Raw genomic sequence first — 14,514 nt, 5'->3', positions numbered from 1 at the left:
CACTTCTCAAAGCCTCCGTGCATCCTTGTGCCTGTGTGTGTATGTGTGTGTGCGCGCGCGTGCATGTGAGTGTGTGTGTGTGTGTGTGTGTGTGTGTGTGTGTGTTATGTTTGGAGGTGAGAAGTCAGGGTAGCAGAATAAGCAGAAGAAAATCCCTAAGACTTGCTTAGTCAAGGGCAGAGTAAGAAACAGAACCTGGAACTTTTAAAAAGAGTATCTCTTTTATTTCACATGCATTTATGTTTTGCCTGCATGTATGTCTGTGTGAGGGTGTCAGATTCCCTAGAACTGGAGATACAGTCAACTGTGATCTGCCATGTGGGTGCTGGGACTTGAACCCCAGTCCTCTGGAAGAGCCACCAGTGCTCTTAACTGATGAGCCATCTTTCCAACCCAGAACCTGGAACTTTAAGCTTTCAGAACTATAGTCTCTGAAACAGGTCGCCTCGATTGTCACAAGGTAATGCCTGTTCCTTGGTGGGCACTACTGCGGGTAGACGGTTCACACCCCTCTCCATCCATTTAAAATGCTCCAATGACAGCAGCTCCCAACCTGCATGTGCTCCAGGCATGTTCCCACACTTGCCCCTCACAGGGAAGGTCCATGTTGGAGGGCAAGAACACTTCTACATGGAAACACAGAGAGTGCTTGTGATTCCAAAGACAGAAGACAAAGAGCTGGACATGTATGTGTCCACCCAGGATCCAGCCCACGTGCAGGTAAGGTCCAGCAAGACACCACATCAACTTCCTAACTCCATCATGGTGCTCAGTCCCCATAGCACAGGTGGCAGGCAGTCGCTTCACTGGCAGAAACTTAGGATCTAAATGTTGGCTATCTGTAATGCCACTAAGACTGCAGAACTGTTTTAACTTTGGTCCTGTTCTTATCAACAATAAAAGAACAACACTGATCATTTTTTTCTTTTTTATGTATTTTTCTTACTCTCTGAGAAGCTAATGCATGCAAACAACCTGTTTTGATCGTATACATCCCCCATTCCTCTCCAACTTACCCCAGACCTCCATCACATCCTCCTCCTAAGCTCATGTCTTTTATTTTTTAATAACCATTGAGTCCAGTTATGCTCGTGAGGGTGGAAGCAGTCGCTGGAGCGTGGCCAACTAGTTGCCACACCCCTAAAGGAAAATGACTCCTCTTCCAACAATATCATCTAGATCCCCTTCCCAGTCTTTGCTGGGATTTCGGCTGGCTTGATCTTGTGCAGGTCTTGTCCAGGTAGCTCACAGCTTCTGAATTCATAACTATCACAGCCCTGTCATGTCCAGAAGACATAATTCTTACTGAGAAAGTCTCATGTGTTCCAGGTATTCTCGAAGTCACTAAGTAGCCACGGCTGACCGTGAACTTCTGAACACCCTGCCGCTACATCCCGAGTGTTAGAATCACAGTCATTCACTATTATACAGGATTTACGCAGTGCTGAGTATGAAAGCCAGGTCTTCGTGCTTAGTAGTCAAGCTATGTCCCAAGTCCAAGTGAGATCACTTTAAATTAAAACATTCATTGCTGGAGTAGTGGTGTCACAAGCCTTTAATCCCAGCACGGGTGGGGGTGGGGCAGAGGCAGGCAGCTCTTCGTGAGTTCAAAGTCAGCCTGAGCTACAGAGATAGTTCCAGGATAACCAAGGATAAACAGAAAAACCCTGTCTCAAAAAACAAAAACAAACGAAGCAACAAAACTACAGCAGCAGCAACAACAAAAACCCTGTTTATCTGCAGCAGGCTTAGTTTAACTGTGATTGGATGGCATCTCTAATCTATCGCTATACTCTATTTTAGTCTCTAAAATAACCATTATAGATGATTTTTAGAGTCAAGACATCACTTTAGACCACATTCATACTTCCCCAGACAGAAAATGATCTGGACTTAGGTCATAAACCCATCACCCTTGTTAGTAGGATGTCTGGCATCTAACTGTTCTTTGTTGGTTTTAGTCTTAATAGGCTCAGGCGTTTGACCAAGAGTGCAGCTTCCAGTAAGAACCCAGGACTTTGATAGTTTGGGGAAGATTAACAATGTTTAAAAATGGCCCAGAGACTGGAAGCAGTGGTGGTACACACCTTTACTCTCAGCATTCAGGACACAGACAGGGGGATCTCTCTGAGTCCAACTTGATCTACAGAGTGAGTTTCAGGACAGCCAGGACTACATAGTGAGACCCTGTATCAAAAGCCAACAAAACAAACAAAAGTGGGCCAGAGCCCCCAGCCCAAACTGAGATTTTCTCCACTGTCTTCCAGTGGTAGACTCAAAGGGACTCTGCTCTAGAGTTCTATTTCAGGAAACAAAACACCTTGCCACCATCTTCCTCTTTTGAACTTCATTGTCTCTTACAGAAAACAGTGTCCTCTGTGTTAAACATCCCGGTCAGCAGGATCACCTGCCACGTGAAACGGGTGGGTGGAGGCTTTGGAGGAAAGGTGGGGAGACCGGCTGTGTTCGGAGCAATCGCTGCAGTGGGTGCTGTCAAGTAAGTCTACCTGAGGGGCCAGAACTGTGGGAGAGGCTGAGCCCAGAGGACAGCAGCAGCCCGACAAATCAACCCTGGGTGATTCGGGCCCCTGTGTGTTTCTTGTTTGTTTGTTTGTTTGTTTGTTTTACGAGACAGGGTTTCTCTGAGTAGCCCTGGCTGTCCTGGAACTCACTGTATAGATCAGGCTGGCCTCGAACTCAGAAATCTGCCTGCCTCTGCCTCCCAAGTGCTGGGATTTACAGGCGTGCGCCACCACACCCGGCGTGTGTTTCTTTATAAAGCATAGATAATTCGTACCTGCCCCACTGCCCCTTTTGGTTTTGTAAAAGGGAGCTGAACACGTGACTTTGATGCAGGTACAGGGGCTTTAAATGGGAAAGGCTGGACAGTTGACTGCTTCCAGAACAGAGACGCCTATTCCTGAACTTCAGGGAAGATGAATCATTTAGATGTGGAGCAAGGCACCCTTTCCAAGGCCATCATTGCCACATAATGCTGCTTCCGCCAGAGCAGGGTGGAGTGAAGAGAGAAAGGCTTCACCCCACCCCCGCCCCACCCCATCCCCGCCCCACCCCGCGAAGCGCTGTCTTGGAAGACAGTGGTCTTTGGGTTGATCTCAAGAGGGCGTATGTCCTTGTTCTCCATGGGTAGTCAGCACTCAGGTTCAACTGGCACGGGCATGGCTGGTTCTTATTCGTCATCTTTGACTGGGTTCGTTGTCAGTGTTGAGGAACAAGAAGGAAAGAAGCCGGAGCAGAGGAGAAGGAGCAGAAAGCTGAAGGGGGGAGGAGAAGGAGCAGGAGGAGGAAGGAGGGAAGGAGATGATGTTTAATATTTTGTCTGAGTTTCAGTCTGCAAAGTTCCAACGTCCTGCTTCCTTCTACAGCCTCTGTATAGCTCAGAGAACAGTCCTGTCCACTGGAACATGCATCTTCATCCCCAGCTCAGGGAGGAGAGAAGCATGGCTGGAATCTCATCTCCACTTCTCTCCTCTGTCGGTCACTGAGACCTTGTACCTTCTGCCTCTCAAGTGTGGCCCCACACAGCTGTCAAGGGAAGCGCTTCAGTCTCGATGTCTAGGCTAGCCACTATGAGCCCTGACAGCAGTGTACTCCAGAACTTGCCTGTGATGTACATCCGAGTGTGGAACCAGTGCATCCTGCCTTCGCACACCTGAGAGCAGTGTTCCAGATCATAGAACATTCCTGCCTCAAAAACACATCATTTTTTAAAATTAAAAAAAAAAAAATTAAAAAAAAAAAATTCCACCTTCCCATCCAAATCCCAGACCTTCTGAACCAGAATTGTCAAGGGATGAGTCTTGAAACTGTACATTTAACTGGCATTTTCCGATTGATAGTTACTTTATAACTAGTAGTACACATATGCAAAATGGGCGAAAGTCAAATTTGTAGCCATAGGGATAGAACTTAGCAGGTAGATAACATTAATCCATTGGGAGCTGGAGAGATGGCTCAGCAGTTAAGAGCACTAACTGCTGCTCTTCCAGAGGTCCTGAGTTCAATTCCCAGCAACCATATGGTGGCTCACAACCATCTGTAATGGGATCCAACACCCTCTTCTGGTGTGTCTGAAGACATACACTCATAAATCTTTAAAAGAAACATTAATCCTTTTAGACATACCTCTAAAGAGAAATAGTCAAGCAATAATCATGCCTGGAAGATTGTGTACAGATTAATAGATACATGTGGGATGGATGAATGGATTGATGGATGGGCAGATGGATGGATGATTAAATGAGTGATAGAAATGGATGGGAGGCCGGGTGGTGGTGGCACATGCCTTTAATCCCAGCACTTGGGAGGCAGAGACAGGCAGATTTCTGAGTTCGAGGCCAGCCTGGTCTACAGAGTGAGTTCCAAGACAGCAAGGGCTACACAGAGAAACCCTGTCTTGGAAAAAAAAAAGAAAGAAAGAAGGGAAGGAAGAAAGAAAGAAAAGAAAAGAAAAAGAAAAAGAAATGGATGGGAGGCTGGAGGGTGGATGAATGAGTTTTAGATGTTGTAAATGTATGTGGGTAGAGAATAAAATAAGAACTTGAATAAATATTGGATATATGGATAGCTGAATAGATAAATGAGTGGATGGACAGATGGATGAGATGAATGGAGATCTAAATTTTGTTTTCTGCAGAACTGGCCATCCCATTCGTCTTGTTCTGGATCGTGAAGATGATATGTTAATAACTGGGGGAAGACACCCATTATTTGCAAAATACAAAGTAAGTACTACAAGTGAAATCATTAAAATGACTCATTTTGTTTAAGTGGCTTTGTCCTTTTCTGTCATTTTGACTTGAAATTTTGTCCTCTGTCCTTTTGGCTTTGTCCTTTTCTGTCATTTTGTTGAAATCTAAAAGCAATCTAAAAATATCAAATGAAAATGGTATGTATTTTTGGATGGCCATGACATTTTATAATTAGCTATAATTTAGTGTATAATTGTAAAATATGTAATGATGAAAATTAAATTTTAAATAGTAACTTAAAGGCCTCGTTTGAGGACATGGGGCTGTGGCTCGGTGGAGAAACCCTGCCACACAGACCCGAGGACTTGAGATAGTATCCCCAGGACCTACATAAAAGCTGAGAGCTAGAGGCTCCCTGCAGCAGCCCCAGTGCCCAGGGGGAGAAGACAGGATGTTCCCGAGGCAGCTTGTCTAGAAAGACTAGCCAAAGTGATACTGTCTGGGTCTGTCAAGAAACTGCCTCAGTAAGTAAATTAAAGTGCAATCGAGAAAGCTTTCTGCCCTTATCCTTTGGCTCCACACACTTGTGCACTCACACATATGAGGACACACACATACTTGTGTAAAAAAAAAAAAAGCACTATTAAAAGGAATAAGATTTATATTTTTAGAGATTTCTCGAAGTGGGGTTGGGGGAAGATGTCCAAACATCATGGCTATGAGTACAGCATTTTGTAGTAGAAAGATTTAGAAACAATTTGACTATTTGCACTGCAAAATAATCTCTAACAGAAGCTGGTGAATTTAAATTATTCAAGTTATACTCACTCCATTTTCTTTCAACTGCAGTAGAACACTGTTTAAACATGTTTGCAGCATCTAGTAGATGATATTATCTTTAAAATTTGTGATTGATTCCTTAGGACTGTTCTGTTGTGATATAAGGTTACAAAAACATGCTTTAGGAGCTGGAGAGACGGCTCGGCAGTTAAGAGTATTGACTGCTCTTCAGGAGGTCCTGAGTTCAAATCCCAGCAACCACATGGTGGCTCACAACCATGTGAAATGAGATCTGATGCCCTCTTCTGGTGTATCTGAAGACAGCTACAGTGTACTTATATATAATGAGCAAATAGATCTTTAAACACACACACACACACACACACACACACATACACGTACTTTATTAGGAATCACTTGACCATACACATCTGATTTCCTACCTGGTTTTACCACTGCCTTAGATTACGGCACCATTCTTCCACCTATGCTGCTATTTACAAAGCACCTTGGCCACCCAGTAAGACAAGTCCAGCTCATGAATTCTCCAACCTCTGTTCCCAAGGCTTTCCTGTGACAGGGATAACATGATTCATCTCCATGCACTCTGGGATCCCAAAGACTTTCCAATGTGGAGAAAACCACAAACCAAATTAGAAGGAAAGCCAGGACAGAAAGGTGGAGAATCTTCCAGGAGTCAGGAGAATGAGAGAAGCAATTTGCATTCTGGGAGTTGAGCACGAACTTGAGGATTCTATACTGGGTGTGGAGCCAGGTTAAGAAAGTCCTTCTTCAATCAGACACTAGAAAGCAAGGCCACAGCAGGTGGGTGTCACAGGAGAACAAACTGGAGGCAAAGTCTGTCTTTGATCCACTTCAACAGGAAAGTAAGGGAGACTCACACTTGGTAACTACATCTTAAGCAAATCAGTAAAATGTCCATCCTTTGGTGACAGGTGGGCTTCATGAACAGTGGACGGATCAAAGCCCTCGACATTGAATGCTACATCAATGGAGGATGCACGCTGGATGATTCGGAGCTGGTACGTGTGTCAGGAACCACGGTGCCCTTTCAGGGATCACATGCAAAGTGTCTAGTTGTGTCAAAGTGTCTTCTTTGCCTGATATAATTGTCACCTTGGAGGCTTACTGCCTCGTCTGTGAAGTTGGGCTTAGTCCTGGAAGCTTCCAGCCTCTGTACAGTCTTATCTGGGCCTAGAAAGTTTTCAGCCTCTGAGACTTACTGCCGAATAAGTTCACCCTTTCTAGTTCTTTCTGAACTCTGGCTGGCTGGTTCCACTCAGCTGTTCTGGCTCAAGCTCCTCTTCAAGCTGACTGATTCAAGCTGGATTCTCCCTCTCAGCCTCTGAATTTTTGCTCAATTTGGCTTCAAACTAACTCTGGCAATCTGGTCTAATCTGGCTCCTTCTCATTCTCTGGCTTGTTCTGTCTTCCTGTGTCCAGCTTGTTCTCTCTTCAGCCTGTCTCTGTAAAGCTCTCCCAGTAAAACTGCCCTCTCTCCTGGGCATCTCTTAGTAGTCTTTCTTTTCTCTCTGTTCTCGTGAGAGTTGGGCGTTTCCCATTCTGTCAAATCTCCTCTGATTCGTCACTTTGTCTGCCACTCAATTAGCCATCGCTTTGAAACATGGCTGCTTCCTTCTACAAACTGACTTTACTTTCATTGTTTGGGACAAAAGGTGTGTTCCAAGGCTGAGACACATCACAACTAGAAACAGGTTTTTCCAGTAAACACAATACAATCTTGGGGGATTTACAGTGTGGTCAAGTATCCTGCAACTTAGATGAGTCTTTATGGAAAGTTGGGCGGTGTGTCTAATATATCTCCTTTTCCTTTAGGTAACAGAATTTCTTGTACTAAAACTGGAAAATGCATATAAAATCCACAACCTCAGACTCCGGGGTCGTGCCTGCATGACAAACTTGCCATCTAATACAGCTTTTCGTGGGTTTGGCTTCCCACAGGGAGTCCTGGTAACAGAATCTTGCATCACAGCTGTGGCAGCCAAATGTGGGCTTCCACCAGAAAAGGTAAGATTATAATGAGGCTCACAACCAAAGCTGCTAAGGCCCCAGGAAACACTAGAAAAACTGCATGAATTAACCCTGGCTCAGATTTTGAGATAAGAGCTTTGTTTGCTTGCTTGCTTGCTTGCTTGCTTGCTTGCTTGCTTGCTTGTTTCATGACTGTGATGTCGACCTGCATGCCATCATTATTTAGACACGCCAGCACTGACACACATCCGGTTGTTAGTCACCCAGTTTAGGCTGTTAAATGTTGCTGGAACCAGGTAGAAGGCACAGCGGCTGAGAGCACACGCTGCCTTTCTGAAGGACCAAAATTCTGTTCCCAGCACCCACGTTAGTGGCTCGCGGTAACTCCAGCTCCAAGGGATCCATCCTGTGCCCTCGTCTGTTCTCTATGGGCACTGTATCACATGCACAAGCTCACACACATATATACATAATTTAAAAATTAGTTTTTATGCAAGACAGTGGTGCTACACACCTTTAATCCCAGCACTTGGAGGGCAAAGGCAGGCAGATTTCTGAGTTTGATGGTAGCCTGGTCAACAGAGTGAGTTCCAGGACAGCCAAGGCTACATGGAGAAACGCTGTCTCAAAATATATATATACATGCACACACACACATACATACATATATACATAAAATCTTAAGGTGATCTTGAACACCCTGACACATATGTTACATCATATCTTTGTCCTTTTGTGTCGGTCTATCTATTGAACAAACTCACAGAAATGGAATTGCTGGTACACTTAAAAGCTTTTTAGAGATATTGTCCAAAATTAACCATTTGGAAATATTGTTCTGTACAGTAAGTACCCCAGAAGGCTTGTGGGGTATCAGGGAGTTGGAGCAGAGTTGGGCTGACTCCAGCACCAGCTGTTGATGACATCTTCTGCTCCTTACCTGTTCAGTCACATTTGAGGGCATGCTCTGTGCCTATCCTGTCTCCTCAATCCAGAAAGCATCAGAAAGGATTCTCTATGTGTTGTCTCTGGAACATCTTTGTACCTAAATTCAATGGGACCTCTGGGTTTTCATTAGATTAGCAGAGTACTTCCTCTACACCACAGAACACCTAATCCTATATACACAGCATATATCAGAATATGTTTCCTATAAGACTTCACAAAAGGTGCCCAGGGATACAAAGGAGGAAGGCATCACATCAGGATGAGGATTGAGGGACTCAAAATAAAATAAAAAAAAATACCCTTCTGAGAAGATGGCACGAGGTTCAGCTTGAGGAATAGTAGGTAGAGAGGCGACCTAAGCACATGGAATAGGAGGATCAAAGACATTGGGCCTCTGTGCCCTGGATGCTTTGGCTAGAAGAACAAAATGACTTACTTCATAGAGTTTCTGAGGAACAAATAAATTTTTACAAAAATACTCATTTTCATGAGATTGAGGATGTAGCTCAGGGATAGAGAGTTCAGCCAACATTCACAAAGCCTTGGGCTCCAACCCCAGAGCTATACATACAAAAAGAGAAAGAAAAACATTTTATAACCTGCAGAGTCTAAAAATCCAGTGTTGTTGCTGGCGACAGTACAATATTCTTTTCCCTCTACCACGATAAGTTGGAGGTAATGAAGCCCCTCCCCTAGGCATTCCAGCAGGCTTGCCTTCTCTGGATGTTGAAGTTACCAGGATATGAAGCAGATCCTGTTTGTAAACACACATTCAAAAAGATTTAACCATGTATTCAAAATGCAATCAGAAGACTCGAAGATCTGCTATTTGTCATTATCTGTTGTATGATTTCTTGATAGCAGGACAATCTTCACTCAGGGTGGTAGAGCCTGGCTTCAATACACTCTTTACTGACTCTGCTCCATCCCCTGAACACTGCAATTTGAAAAGAAAACCAAGGACAGTAAGATGTCTCAGTGGGTAAAGGCCATTGCTGCCAAGCTTGAGAAACTGAGATTTATCCCTGAGAACCACATGGCAGAAGGAAAAACTGACTTCCAAGGGTTGTCCTCTGATGTCCACATGTATGCCATGGAATGTACACACACACACATGCACACAGAATATAGGATAGGTAGATAGATCATACTTAGAAAGACAGTTGATAGCCGGGCGGTGGTAGTGCACACCTGTAATCCCAGCACTCTGGGAGGCAGAGGCAGGTGGATTTCTGAGTTGGAGGCCAGCCTACAGAGTGAGTTCCAGGACAGCCAGGGCTACACAGAGAAACCCTGTCTCAAAAAAAAAAAAAAAAAAAAAAAAAAAGATGATGGATGGATGGATGGACAGACAGATGGATGGATGGAAGGACAGATGGATGATGGGTAGGTAGGTAGATAACCCAACCTTCCAGGCCTTCATCATACTACCTTTTAGACTAGTCCCTGTCCACTGCACTTCAGACAGAGAGCCTAGTTGGTGCATTAATAAGAAGATGAAAAACAGTCCCACCACTTCCACGGCAACACATACCGTTCAAAAACAGTAGAAACAGTCTGTCCTCCCCCCAACAAAGTCTGTACTTCAGCGGAAGCAGTGCAGCTGGCGGCCTGGCTCACCGTGAGTTCTGATGGAATTTCACACTTGTTTCAGGTTAGGGAGAAAAACATGTACAAAACAGTTGATAAAACCATCTACAAACAAGCGTTCAGCCCCGAGCCCCTGATAAGATGTTGGAACGAGTGTCTGGACAAGTCTTCCTTTCACCTCAGAAGGGCAAGAGTGGACGAGTTCAATAAGAAGAGTTACTGGAAGAAGCGAGGCATCGCTATTGTCCCCATGAAGTTTTCAGTTGGCTTTGCTGCGACAAGCTATCATCAGGTAAAGTTCACACACACATTGTGTGTGGTAAATGGCCCTTGTGTCCAACACAATCTTGGTTCAATCAATGGATCCTGGTGTTTGAGGATGCCACGTTTCCCAGAGCACAGGCCCTCCCTGGGTATATGTAGGAGAAATGACCAGAAGTGTGAGCAGCTTCATGGGGCAGCAGGAGAAAGGTCGCTGTGGCGAGACACTTTGGTGACAAGCATGGGGGGGGGGGGGGGGGGAAGGGGATCAGCCACATGGCTGCCAAGATTGGAGGTTGGGAGAACTGGCCCCAGATCCCATGCTGATCTAAAGGAACAGGAGCCCACAGGCCCCTGCGTGCTTTCTAGTGAGGAAGGGGTATCCTACCTGCAGGAATGCTTGGGATACCTGCCAAGGCTCAGGCGGAGAAGTCATTCTGCTGCTTTCTGACCTAGCACTTGGAGCCACCTCCCCATGAATCTGTTGGCTCTGGTGAGGAAGAGAGTGGGCTCCAGAATTGCCCCGAGAAGTTGGCAAGAGGAGGCGGAAGTCATCCCCAGGCAGACGGGAGGCAGGAAAGCAGTGTGCACATGGCTAAGACCGCTAAAGAGTACCAGGCCTGAGCCAACAGACCTTTGAATCACAGTGGGTCACAGAGACCAGAAAACTGGCAGAAATCTAGGAATGGCTGTTCTTATTCGTTGCTATCAACCCAGGTCAGAAAATACAGCAACTGGGAAAGGCTTCAAGCCTTCAAGTGCTACGTGCATAACATCGAAAGCTTTTCTCCTTCCTAAGCACTACTAGCAGTCTTTCTTCCCCCAGGCCCTCCCTACACACAATACACACACACACACACACACACACACACACACGCACACACACACACACACACTGTGAAAGGAAGCCCCTCCTAGGAAATAAAAGCAGCAGTTGATCCAAATTCTTAGTCAGCTGGAGTCAGAAAAGAAACACTGAAACATTCTTGGCCTGCCGTTTGCTAGGTATGTGATATTAAACTTGTTCAAAGTCTCTGTAAAGTGAGACTAACAATAATACTCTCTTAGGACTAATGAGGACTGGCTGAGAAAACTAATATAGGATACTTAGCAAGATTCCTTGAACATTCTGGAAGCCCAACCAGGGTAACCCTAAGTCCCTTCCAGGAGAGCCCAGACGCATCTCTCGGGGCTCTTTCTCCCCTGCCGGGTAGGATAAGATGCCCTCAGCTCATGGGTCACATTGCTGCTTTGGGTCAGACCCCACAAATCAAGGTTAAATCCCACAGACTGTATCCACTCTGCCACCAGCTACAAATTCATACTTGTATGAATGCCTAAATGACTACTAAATTGAGAGGTGCCCCCGCACTGCTACCCCAATAATGATTTTTTTTTTCAGCCGTAATGATTTTCTAGGACAAGTCACAAAAGTCAGGAACGCTTTTTATATTTTATTATCATTGCCAGCTAACATAAATGACACAACTCAGAAGCAGCCAATGGGAGAGACGCCTAAGGCAGGACACGAGGGAGCTTGTCTTCTGAGTGTTCCTCCCCCACGAGGTACACAGGACTCAGAAAGGTGCCATGGGGCTGGCATACACCCTCATGGCCAGCGCCACTCACACACAGATATACCCAGGCTGACCCACTACTCACCCTGAACCTACCCTGTACCTCCTGAGGCACCTCCTTGGCAAAAGATAGCACTTTTCAAGATTTAGAAAGTACAAGGAAGCACTGTGCCAAGAACCAGAAACAAGACTAAGTACCTAGTTTCTTTTGTCATCACTATGGTCCTTCTCACCAAAACTACAGCCCCACCACTATCCTGCCTGGGTGCCAGTTTTGTATCTGGGCCACATACATTCTTTCTTCGAAGAAAGCTGTACCTCAGCTGATGACTTTTAGTCTCCATCTGAAAGGCCTCCAGCTTCCCCACAGAGCTGTAAATTGAACCACTTGGCCAGGTCTGGTGAGTGTCATTCCAGGTCAGCTGCTGACACAGCTGGAACGCCTCCTCACAAACAGTGGGAAGCAGAGTGGCACAGCGGGCCACAGACTGCAGTGAATAAATACTATTATTAGCACCATGCACCTCCAAGCCACCCAGGGGCCTCCAGGCATCTCCAGGCTGGGAGGAAAAGCACCACCTTTCCACCCGTCTAATTTAACAACATCTAATAGTGTCTCTGTGAGTCAGATCTGCTCAAAGTTCTCTGTAGGACACAAGGTAACATACAGCCTGCCATGCTTAGGGAGTCTCAGGTGCCCCTCCCCCCACCCACACCCCGTGGTAAGTACAGCAAACATGCTTGGCAGCTCAAAAAATGTATGTACATGCATGTGTATATACCTACAGTTCTATAGGTTGCAAGTTCAGAGTCATGCCATCTGCAGAGACACTTCATCTCCAAGCCCTCCAGCGTCCTCCAGCGTCTTCTGGCTCCTGCCCCTCCTTGGCTTATGGCAATGTAGCTCCACAGGCTGATCCCAGCTTCATGGACCGCTATCCCAGTGTTACCCTCAGAGTCTGCTAAGGATGCCAGTCAATGAATTTGGGGCCCCCTTCTACTAGTCTGATCGTCTCAAAATAATTGTATCTGCAAAAACTATTTCCAAGGCGAGGCATATTCTGAGGTTCCAGGTGCATGTGAACTGGGAGGAGTAAAGCCACTGTCAGACCCGGAACTTCCAAGAGGAAGGAAGGATGGAGGGGGTGATGGGGCTTTCCCAGAAATGGTCAGATGCCGCAGTGAGTCTTGAGAGAGTGGAGACTGAGGGGGTGTAAATGTTAGACAGATGGAGAACAGGGAACCATCCAGGAACTGAAGACAGCAGAGCAGGAGCCAGGGTCAGAGAGAAGTCATGGTGGGATTGACCCAGGACAAGGCAAGAAGGGATGGTAACGCAGTGGGGTGGGGATGAGACAAGACCCTGAAGGACAACTGTGACAAGGGGCGGGGCTTTCAGCAACAGGTAACAGGGAGTCTACTCACTCACATCTGTCCCTTGCCGCTATTCATCGTCACACCAGGGGGTTGACGCTGACCCAGCTCTCACAGAACCCATTTTCCACAGCCTTAAGCCACTGAGATTCTACCCAACAGTGACTGGACCTGAACCTGTGTCCCCGCCATCTTTTGTCTTGCTTGAAGCAACTTGCTCATGTTTATGAGTCTAGATGAGATCAGGAAAGTATTCCATTCAGTAGCGTCACAATCAGCCCTAACTCACTTGACTTTCAGGTAGTTGACACCAGGTAGGCATGATCCTACATGATTTTAACCCTAGCACTTGGGGGACTGCAGCAGGCAAATTTCTGTGAGTTCAAGGCCAACCTGAAGAAGTTCTAAGCTGCCTAGAGCGAGATAGTAAGACTTGTCTTTAAAAAAAAAAATCCAGATTGCTTGCTAAGTAGGGAAATTATTTTTTAAAGATTTATTTATTTATTTATTTTATGTACATGAGTACACTGTAGTTGCACTGATGGTTGTGAGCTACCATATGGTTGCTGGGAACGAAGGCTGTTCACTTCGGTTAGACCTGCTAAGCCCCACTTGCTCTGGCTTGCTCAGGCATAAAGATTTATTTATTGTATGTATGTAAGTACACTGTAGCTGTCTTCAGACACACCAGAAGAGGACGTCAGGTCTCATTACTGATGGTTGTGAGTCACCATGTGGTTGCTGAGATTTGAACTCAGGACCTTCGGAAAAGCAGTCAGTGCTCTTAACCACTGAGCCATCTCTCCAGCCCATGGGAAATTCTTTACAGTTGACTTTTAATAGAGTAGAAGTAAGTTCAAGGCCCTATGGGGAACCTCACATCTCTGACTTCCCTGCTGCAGAGAGTGAGGTTTCACTACCTCATTTCTTTTCCTAAATTTTTTTGTTTAGTTGTTTTTTTTTTTTATTTGTTTTTTTTTTGTTTTTTTTGTTTTTTTTGTTTTTTTTTTTTTTTTGAGACAGGGTTTCTCTGTGTAGCCCTGGCTGTCCTGGAACTCACTCTGTAGACCAGGCTGGCCTCGAACTCAGAAATCTACCTGCCTCTGCCTCACAGAGTGCTGGGATTACAGGCATGCGCCACCACCGCTGGGCTCTTTTCCTAAATTTTTAGAAATTATTTTATGTGTATGTGAGTTTTGCCTGCATATATGCCTTTGTACCATGTGCGTGTGTTGCCCATTATAACCAAAAGAGGAAGT

The 14,514-nt window shown here is 45.5% G+C and overlaps 1 protein-coding gene and 1 long non-coding RNA gene across 2 annotated transcripts in view; one reads left to right on the top strand and one right to left on the bottom strand.

Moving 5' to 3' along the window:
• The window catches only part of LOC127692161 (aldehyde oxidase 2), a 95,083-nt gene that overhangs the window by 41,808 nt on the left and 38,761 nt on the right, over positions 1–14,514 (top strand). The window contains exons 21-26 of the mRNA XM_052192229.1: positions 596–720; positions 2,364–2,497; positions 4,658–4,745; positions 6,449–6,535; positions 7,350–7,541; positions 10,108–10,335. Of these exons, the coding sequence (XP_052048189.1) occupies positions 596–720; positions 2,364–2,497; positions 4,658–4,745; positions 6,449–6,535; positions 7,350–7,541; positions 10,108–10,335 (854 nt within the window). The remainder of the gene's footprint in view (positions 1–595; positions 721–2,363; positions 2,498–4,657; positions 4,746–6,448; positions 6,536–7,349; positions 7,542–10,107; positions 10,336–14,514) is intronic.
• On the bottom strand, positions 5,880–13,672 carry LOC127692164 (uncharacterized). Its single transcript, XR_007979414.1, has 2 exons — positions 12,668–13,672; positions 5,880–9,390 (listed from the first exon to the last, which is right to left on the bottom strand). It is a non-coding gene; the product is annotated as an uncharacterized LOC127692164 (long non-coding RNA).

Source organism: Apodemus sylvaticus, chromosome 9, assembly GCF_947179515.1.
Source record: "Apodemus sylvaticus chromosome 9, mApoSyl1.1, whole genome shotgun sequence".
In the NCBI taxonomy this organism is placed as follows: Eukaryota; Metazoa; Chordata; class Mammalia; order Rodentia; family Muridae; genus Apodemus; species Apodemus sylvaticus.
Note: the sequence above shows the minus strand (reverse complement) of the source record. Positions and strands in the feature narration are given on the sequence as shown.